The sequence below is a fragment of the Trachymyrmex septentrionalis genome, unplaced genomic scaffold (genome assembly GCF_001594115.1).
Source record: "Trachymyrmex septentrionalis isolate Tsep2-gDNA-1 unplaced genomic scaffold, Tsep1.0 scaffold403, whole genome shotgun sequence".
NCBI classification, from domain to species: Eukaryota; Metazoa; Arthropoda; class Insecta; order Hymenoptera; family Formicidae; genus Trachymyrmex; species Trachymyrmex septentrionalis.
The window spans coordinates 26,817-36,803 of NW_017305573.1; the positions used below are offsets into that span (position 1 = coordinate 26,817).

General features: G+C 26.2%; 2 protein-coding genes across 3 annotated transcripts in view; one reads left to right on the top strand and one right to left on the bottom strand.

The window, feature by feature from the left end:
* Positions 1-2,775, bottom strand: part of LOC108751172 (putative inactive carboxylesterase 4) — a gene marked incomplete at its 3' end in the record, with an annotated part of 4,420 nt that extends 1,645 nt beyond the window's left edge. Inside the window, exons 1-4 of the mRNA XM_018491249.1 lie at positions 2,691-2,775; positions 1,338-1,481; positions 772-1,060; positions 145-330 (exon numbers count right to left, since the gene is read on the bottom strand). Of these exons, the coding sequence (XP_018346751.1) occupies positions 145-330; positions 772-1,060; positions 1,338-1,469 (607 nt within the window). The remainder of the gene's footprint in view (positions 1-144; positions 331-771; positions 1,061-1,337; positions 1,482-2,690) is intronic.
* A 3,874-nt stretch (positions 2,776-6,649) lies between these two features.
* On the top strand, positions 6,650-8,842 carry LOC108751180 (major royal jelly protein 3-like). 2 transcript variants are annotated; one of them, XM_018491257.1, is made up of 6 exons: positions 6,650-6,842; positions 7,072-7,247; positions 7,426-7,644; positions 7,810-7,981; positions 8,266-8,492; positions 8,617-8,842. In XM_018491257.1, exons 1-6 carry the CDS (start codon positions 6,650-6,652, stop codon positions 8,812-8,814), a joined length of 1,185 nt encoding a protein of 394 aa, XP_018346759.1. In that variant the 3' UTR covers positions 8,815-8,842. The 2 variants fall into 2 exon arrangements, with proteins under 2 accessions (XP_018346759.1, XP_018346761.1); XM_018491259.1 differs by having other exon boundaries at positions 7,072-7,226.
* The last annotated feature ends 1,145 nt before the right edge of the window (positions 8,843-9,987 follow it).

The following is a 9,987-nucleotide window of genomic DNA, read 5'->3' on the forward strand; positions in this document are numbered from 1 at the left end:
AAATGTTTATTAATAAAATAGAAACTTAATAAAATAATAATTTTTTTATTCAGCTGTTTCTGTTAAATCAAGTTCAAATTTATCAATGTATTTAAAATAGAACAAAAAATAAGAATTTTGTATTGAGAAGTTTGTAGACTATACCTTTAGCTAATGGAGACAGAGCTAGAAAATGTGTAATGGCTCCACCAGCACTTTCTCCAAAAATAGTGACATTTCCTGGATCTCCACCAAATTTTAATATATTTTTTTGAACCCATTTTAATGCTAAGATTACATCTTTCAGACCTTGATTACCTGCTGCCATTTTATCGTTGAGGTTTAGAAAACCTGAAATCATATTAATTTTTACTCTTATAATGTTTATATATTATGGCTAAAAATAAATGATCAAAAAATAAACAACACAAATATTCGTTTTTGAGTTAATAAATTAAATATAATTCTATATTCTTTTTTATGATTTGTAAATAATCTTTTGCTTTTCAAGGTATTTACTTCGATTTTATAAATATTTGCCGTAATATAAATAAAAAAGAATATTTACTTTTATTTAATATTCTCGATAATAGGTAAATATATTTATTTTAACTTTTTATTTTTACATTCTATATTAATATTTAATAGTAATTTGTTAACGTAAAACACTAATTATTTGAAACATTAAAACTATGAATCTAATGTGTGTTCATATCCTCCGAGGATTAGATAAGACTATAAATGCGAGAGATTAACATACAGAGAGTAACATCAAAATAATAAATTACATACCTAGAACGCCTAATCTATAATTTAGAGTAACCAGTACTACATCTTTTTGCACGATATAATCAGGACCGTACCAAGCTGCATCACCGGAACCTATAATAAACCCACCACCGTGTATCCATACCATTACCGGACGCTTTTTCGAGGATTCGATTTTTGTGGTATATACATTTAAATAAAGGCAATCTTCATTTCCTATAACTTTGTGTGTGACAAACTCTACTTGAACAGCTATGTTTCCGTACTTTGACGCGTCTCTTTCACCAGACCATGGTTCCGCTGGTACTGGATCCTAATATGTAAAAAATATATATATAAATGAATGAATTTAACGGGATATATTTAGTTAAAAAAAATATGTATTTTAAAGATTATAAGTTTTTTCTTATCGCATAATTAATTCGTCAACATTTGAAGAAAATTAAGACTTTCTTTCAATCTAATTAAATTTAATTAATTCTAATTTTAAGGCAAATCAGCTAAAGTTTATCCTATTTATTTTATTGTTAATTACATTGCGTACTTGTATAACGACAAGGCACTAATTAACTTAGTAAATAATTTATTACCTTAAATCTAAGTTCGCCAACTGGAGGTTTGGCATATGGTATTCCGCGAAAGGCAAAATAACGAACGTTGTAGCCATCTACGACGACTCCGACCAATTTTCCTTCACCTACTTGTACTTTTATTTCGCTCATAATGGATATATACTGTAAGAATAAGGATGAGAACAACATTAAAAGGTCTACCCGTGTTTGTTATAATATATTTATGACGTTTATAAATATATACTTTTTAATAATATATTTTGACTTTCGCTTTGATATTTTTTTATATTACAAAATACCGTTTTATTACTGTTTTTACATTACAAATATTATTACATTAGTTGCAACATTACATTAGATATTTCAACTATTAATATTGGTTACGTGAAATGAGATTAAATGCAAATTTTTGAAACTTTAAAATAATCGCTTGACTGTGAGTTCTACTGTTTTATCTCTTGACGTTATATTTTTCAGATCGATGTTCTATCATTTTATCTCTTGACGATATTAGATTCTTTAAGTCAATATGTCATGTGATACGATGTGTAATTTTATTTTTTAAAACCACGATTAGAAACATTATGTGTTGAATAAATAAAATGTCCCGAATGTTTCCGTTGTATTGTCTTTTTGAGATTACTTATAATCTTAATCGATAGCGACAAAAGTAATGATACTTAACAGAGTAAAATCAGCGGAAATACTAAACTAAATATATGAGCTGTATTTTTTGTGTCGCGATATAATGTTCATATCATATATATTAATTCTGCAATATATAATTAATCGGTTTTGTTTTTATAGATTATGTCACATGGATTATGTAAGCAAACTCGAAAGATTACAGCACCATTATTTGTTGCGCGTCTTAGAGCCTAAATACTTTTGCAGAACGCATAACACATAAGGAATAATTATGGAATTAGTTTTATGGATAAAGGTTAAAACTTAATCTACAATTTGTTCTTTGCTTCCTGTTTCTTGCTTTTTACCTCATGTCTCTTCTTTTTTTGCGACTGTTTTATCGACAATTGTGTTTCTTTTTAAGTGTTGCTTGTTTCTTTTGAAGTTTGTTAAATTTTATTTCGGGCGACAGAAAACAAAAAGCTGCAGGTAAAAAGATAAGAAATAAAAAGTGATAAAAAGCAAAAAATAGAAAACAAAGAGCACATTGTAGAAGGCTTAAAAAATTAACCGAGCAGAGTCTTTTATTTTATATTCTTTAGTTGCTTATATCTTATGCGTTATGTAACGTGCAAAAATCTGTGTTGCGGAGCTTTATTGTATGTCTATAAGGTTAGAATATCGCACTGTAAATACAAATCTATCCGTAAAATTAGGGAAATGTTTTAAAAAGATTTTATTTACCTCTACTGCTCAAGTAGTTTTGTGATATTGTTTTCAATTATTTTTTTATCCGATATTAATTGAATAACTTGCGCGTTTTAATTCTCCAAAGAAAACTGGCTGGACTTTCGAGAATGCTTGCCACTTTTATATATCCTCCATTGAATATACAAATATGTAAATTGATGTAGAAAAAAGAGAAATATCTGATTTATGGGACACTTAGCCTGTCGTTTTTGCTATTTTTATAATTTGTATTTTACTATTATGCAACTTGTATTTTGTCTCTAATCAGAAGATGTTAACGTTATTTAACTCAGGACATTTCTGATATTCTTATCGTATAAAACTAAAATAAACTTGAAAAATTTGAAAGAAAGTAGATAACACAACTTTATCACTTTCATATAATGATATAATTTTTGTGTAATAAATATGTAATAAATATGTATACGGATAAAACATTTTATACGATATGTGACGATCGGATCTGCTTTTAATTATCTTCAAATGTAAATTACATTTCCAATTTACTCGAAATAATTCACGTAAGGATATACATCTGTATTGAAATAAGTATTTTTTTTGTTAGAGTTATAGACAATATTTTATTTTATAAAGCTTATAAAGCAATATAAAAAATATTGTTACGATGAAAATATTATAATAATTTTGATGATAATAATTATAGTGTTCCAGCAAAAGTTTATGATATTTTAAAAATATTTGGAACACTAATGCAATACAATAATAAATTCTAATGCCATATTTAAAAATATAAAATGAATTGATCGAGTTACTCAACTCATATAATAATTAAAATGTTCACAAGAATTAATTATTAATTTTTGATACAGTTGTTTATTAACAAAATGTTATACCATAAACATAAAATTAATAATTACATTAAACTTTTTACTAGTATCGTTGTTTATTTCTAGAAATTATATGAAATCATATGAAGATGTTACAATATTGTAAAAACATTGTTCCTATTTTAATTGCTTTATGATAAAACTTCCAAAAATAACATTGTGAATCTGACTTATATAATTTTTGCACGCATTACATGTATATGGCCGCTATTCATAGTCTATTCTTATGTTTAAGACTGTCTTATGTAATAACTTCACAATTTTTTTATTTAAATGACACCTCTCTCTTCTTTCTGTAATTGATTTATAACATCTTAAAAGTGTATTTAATGCAGTCCTAAAATATAAAAATTGACTTTAAATTGACTTTACCAGCTTATGCTTTCGTAATCCATGAAATTAAAATAGTATGCGGACGTTAGATGATGTCTGTAGGACAAAAGGCTATAACTCAAGAAAGTTACCTCGTCTACATTTAAGTTAAGGAAATTAAGTTTAAGAAGTTAAGAAACTTCTCTATTTTAGAGACAAGAATTGTTTGTTTTATATCTCTTATATTTTTTTTGAATGCAAAACATGATTTTCAAATTTCATTGAAAAATTTACAACACTGATGATGTTATAAAAGAGAGAGAATTAAGGCGACTTTAAATTGAATTACATTAGAGTAGGGCTATAAAAATAGACTTTTCTGTAGTGAATCGAATAAGACAAACAGAATTTTTTTGATCAACAAAGGCTTAAAGGCATTGAATTACAAATGTTTAAAGGCATTGACATAAATATGTACACGCGCACGCGTTACTATTATACTTCTGTATATATAAAATTTAAAAGTTAAAGATAATTATCGAAAATGTATTTAATTTAGTATATTTTTTTTTATTTACTAAAACACATTTATTTAAACCGTCAAATATAATTAAAAAAAGATAATAAAGACTATTAGAGATATTTTTTAGGCGATTAAGAAAACAAAATGCAAGGGTAAATAATTTAGACAAGAAAAAATATCTTTTGATGGATAGCGAAACAGACAATATTGATATTTTATTTAAAAGCTTTCTCAAAATATAAGAACTTTTATGAAGTTTTAAAATTAATTTATTGAAAAAATATATTAAATATAAATATTGAAAGAGAGAAAATACTTAAGTTAACAACGAAGATTTTAAGTATTTGACTTTGAAATATACATATTGTTCTTCAAAAAATCATTGAAGTAACAGATTTCGTAAATGCTCGTATCTCTTTAATGAAATATTTTGTTTAATATTGATTATTGATATTTTCAATCAAAGTTATTAAACAATATTGTATTGATAACACTTGCAACATTAATATCGATTGGTTTTTATGTTTTGACGACCTCCGATAAAATAAAAGTACATACATAAGAATGTACAGTTTATCATATAACATTTGATCTATAATATGATATTTTATTATATCAAATTTTTATTATATGTAGCATGTATGATAAGATGAAGCATAATTCACTGTACTTAGTAGTATTCTAAAATTATTTGAAAGTTATTCATAGTTTGAAAAATATTTTAAGTAAAAGTTACATAGCATGAATAAGGAAAATGTATACTTAAAGTGAATAAAAAAATATAAAGATTTATAAATCAAAATGAGGCAGTATGGAAAAATCTTCATTCTCCTATTTCTAAACAACAACAGACAAGCAGGAGATACAACTTTAAAGTATGACATACCTCTTTACTAACAGGTATATCTCGTTTTAAAAATATCGTATGTTATCCATTCAAAATAGATTTTAAAAGAAATAAATAGTACCTTACAATGATATAACAATTTTGATAAAACTTTTGTGGTTTTTTAAAGCTTCGAAATATTAAAATTTATTTTTTCTTTTATAATGTTTTGTCTACTTATTTGAATAATGCATTTAAAGTAGAATTAGAAATCTAATATTTAGAAATGCTTTTAAATAATATTGTCGTCTATAAGCTATTCGCTTTAGTAAAAATTATTAATTGTATCAGTATTGATATTTATGATTTGTCTCTCTCTCTCTCTCTCTCTCTCTCTCTTTCTTTCTCTCTCTATCGCTCTTGCGTTACAAGACAAAAGTAAAATATATGCTAAAATATGATTAGGCCACGTGAAATCTTAGGTAAAAATCATCGGTTCTGTCAGACAGAGAGATTGGAAGCTTTGCGATAAGTACTTTAAATATATTCACATATATGTAGACATATATTGTTCAATTCGCAATTATTAACAAAGAAAAATAATAATAAATTACTTTTACTAGTCTCACTTTATACACCTAAAAAAAATAGTTAATACATTGTTCGTTCCTGATGGCCTTACTGGTAAGATAATGCTAATGTTATTATTATGTTGTTATGCAAGTTTAAAAAATGTTGCACTATAGACGTTATACTAACGCTATTATAATAGGACCTTTATTGAGGTTAATTATCGATAGAATAATGAGGTGTTTTAAAGACATTTTTATATATTACGTTTAAAAAAATATATAAATAGCAAGCCATCATAGTTACATTTGTGACATAAATGTTCATCACTGTAGTAGTTATATTTATACTGTTGCAATCCAAAAAGTTATACCTAATTTTTAAAAAATGCACGCATTTTTTTAAATTTCCTCATTATTGCAACTTGTTATATTCAACAATTAGATGTAAAAACTTTCACTTTCATTTATACACTGTATGTGCCTTAAAATAAAAATTGCTGTCCAAAGCAACTTATTGCATCTCATAATCGTAAAATGCAATTTATTACAAAAATCAAAGAGGGACATTAAGCTGCAGCAAAATCTATTTTATTAACAATAAAAACAAAAAAATTGAACTCACCAAAGTCGATTTTTAGAATAATCCTTAACAGTGTGTGGCAAACTTGTGAAATTCTTGGCAGCACCTTATTTGAAATTTCTTTGCTGCAACTACATTACAAAATGATATAATCTCAGCAAATGCAAAATAACAACACTATTAATAGAATAAGTGATATTTTTTCAATACATTTAATAAAAAGAATTTTTGTGCAATATTTTCCTTGGAATTCGTAATTTTAACTTCCAAGACAAACGTGTATCTTGATAAAATGAAATATCTTTTGTGTATCTTGCTGATTATGTGGATAGCAACTGTGACTTTTGGAATTAAAGTGAATTATATATATGAATGGAAATATGTGGACTTTATATGGGAAAGTAATGAGCAGAAGAAAGACGCGATAAATTCTGGCACTTACAATCGTTCTGCGTGTACATTATTTGATGTAGACAAAGCTAAAGGTAAATGAATGATAATTGTAAAAGTTACAATAATTTTCTACAGTAATATTCTTCTAAGCAAAAGCTTAACTTATAGTATTTAATCATTAATCATATTACATGAATCTATGCGTTTTAATAAATGTACTTTGATGGTGTTAATGCAAGAGATACCACTGTCATGAAATTGGCTAAATAAACATACCTTTTAATAACACATAAGTTTCTTTTACAAATGAGATTCTTACAGATGGTAGAATATTCGTTACTGCTACGAGAGAACTGGGTCCTGGTTCACCTGCAAGTTTGGCGACAGTAACTAATGAAACAGGACCAGGAGGGCCACTTTTGCGACCATATCCAAATTGGAGTTGGCATAATAGTAATTGTACGTGCGATAATATTGTAAGTGTGGTACGAGTAAACGTAAGTATCAATTTTTTGCGCGCGCGCGCATTCAAGTTTTTATCACATAGCTTATATTTGTTTATAATGATATTTAAATGATCAATAAATTTATTTTATGTATGTAATGCATATTTACATGCGCACATTGTAGTCAGTTTGATAATATATAAAATTAGAGTTATTGCTTTCATTCTAGATTCGATGCAATCACATCTTCGCTCTGGATTCCGGTAAAATTGGGCCTGACCACATATGTAATCCAAAGTTATTGATCTTTAATTTAAAAGATGATACGCTAGTAAAAACTATTTATATTCCATTTGATATTGCTAGTAATGCAACGGGTTTTGGATCATTAATAACGCCTTTCGTTTATATTCCCAAAAAATGCACGCAGTTCCTGCATGAAATGATTGTTAGTGTGTCTTCTCTTGTAAATCGTAATAATAGATACATGTTCGTCCAGACAAATATTATTTAATTACACATTTAACTATACATCTTGTACTTTTTTGTTTTAAGTAATTTAATAATAATAAATTTAATATAAATACGTATAAATATTTATGAACATTTACAGGTATTCATGGCTGATATACAAGGTAAAGGTTTAGTAGTGTATGATTCATCTGTAAAAAGTATGTGCAGAGTCGAATCCGATTACATGATACCGACCGAAAATTTGGTCTCTATAGCAAATCAAAAATTTCCTTATGATGGCGGTATCCTCAGTGCAGTGACTTTTTATGATGGTAAGTACTTGCATTCTAACGCAATAAATATTATTTTAAATGTAATTTGTAATATTTAACAAATATTACAAATCATACATCACAAGTGTTAAGAATCCTAACTTCACTATTAAAATCTGATATTTATACATTTACGTTTCTATTTTTTTTTTATTAATATTTATGTATTAACATTTGTGTTAATGCACGTTTATAACAATTTATAAAACTTAGAAGATTTCCTTGCAAATAATCAGTAGCGTAGTTTCGTTAATCTATGATTTGTTTGTATTTTTATATTTTAGAACTTTATTATGTTACTTCGCCAGGAATGAAAATTTATAAAATAAAAATCAAATCATTACTAAAATGTCCAAATAAAGAAGAGGCTAATAAAAACACTAAAATCGCAATTAAAATACCAAGTGATTCAGGACAAATCGCATCAGCAGGACATTCAATATTTTACAGTGATACTGATGGAAATGCTATTTTAGGAACGAATGTTTTTAAAAAGCCTGACAAAAACACGGTAAGATATCCAAATGCAATTATTCTTTACATTTAAAGCGATAATAGATAATTCTTAATCTTATTAACAATTGTTTAATTTAATCGTTACTATAATTATCTGTAAAAAAAATATTAATTTTTAGGTGATACTTGCACAAGACGATAAAAAACTTCAAGCTATAAGTTCGCTAAAATCTTCATATTATTGGAATAGGTTGATAGGTCTATCAGATAAATTTCATCGTTTCGTTCTTGGTACTGTAAACCTGAATGAAGTAAACATCTATTATTTCGAAATGGATTTAACAGAAATACAGAAGAAAATGGATTCGATTTCTTAAAACACGTGTATTAGTTTCCATATTTTAACAGACATTTTTACGAAATATTATTATTACTACTACATACGTTATTTAAATTTATATTATGTTAAATATAGAAAAATTTTGGGATATATCCAAAGCATATAAAGTGCGCAGATTGGATTTGATGCGTTAAATCAAATGTATTATATGAAATATGTATTTTATAACACTTATAATACGTATATATGCAAAGATTAAAATTCTAATAACACTTGTCTCAGTTTTCTCTCCTTAACTACTATCTCATTTGAAATAGTCTTCTTGCATATAATAGCATATAATATACCGGTCGTTTTCGACGAGCATTATGTATTGAAAATAAAAAAGCACTTCTTTCTGGCACAAATTTTTCAATAGTTCTGAATATCTTCAAAACAGTATCTTTTCAATTTTTTATTTATATTTATATGAAAAAATATCGCGCCAATTGTTGATATCAAATCTTTTATACGAATGATACATACATTACGTACCATTAGTGTTAAGTAAATAACAAAAGATAATAACACTTGCTTTTTACCTTTTAATTTAATAGAATTTACTTTGATTAGAGAGGGTTAAGACAGTAACATCTGGGTTTTAATTTTTCATTTGATACATTAGTTTTTTTCGAGGAGTAATAATTTTTGACAGACAAATGTATTACATAAAATAAAACGGCTATCGTTGTTGTTCTAATGTGTGCAACATTAAAAAATATAAAATCTAATTAAAATCTAATTACAATATTGAAATATAGATTAAATTTATTTTTATATTAAAAATAAACTTTTTAAGACCCTTGCATTTGTGGTGTATATCCCATATGGCTACTTATAGAGAAAGAAAAAGTATGTACGGCTCATGAAAAATTTACAAATAATGCATATAAATACGAGGTATAATGACACAATAACTTATAAAATGTGTTTGTAAAGTTTTATTAAGAAATAAGAATGGTAAATATGTATATAAAGTAATAAATAATAAATACAATCTTCTGTGTGTAAGTGCTATTTTCAATATGACTAATCGTCTTTAGGATCGTCCTTTTAAGAGATGTTTTTAAGACGTAGGATATCTTCTATCTTTATAACGTCCTTTGAAGATCCATGCTGGAAAGTATATTGAAAAGAGGACCATCGATTATAATTGGCAGGGTAATGAAGA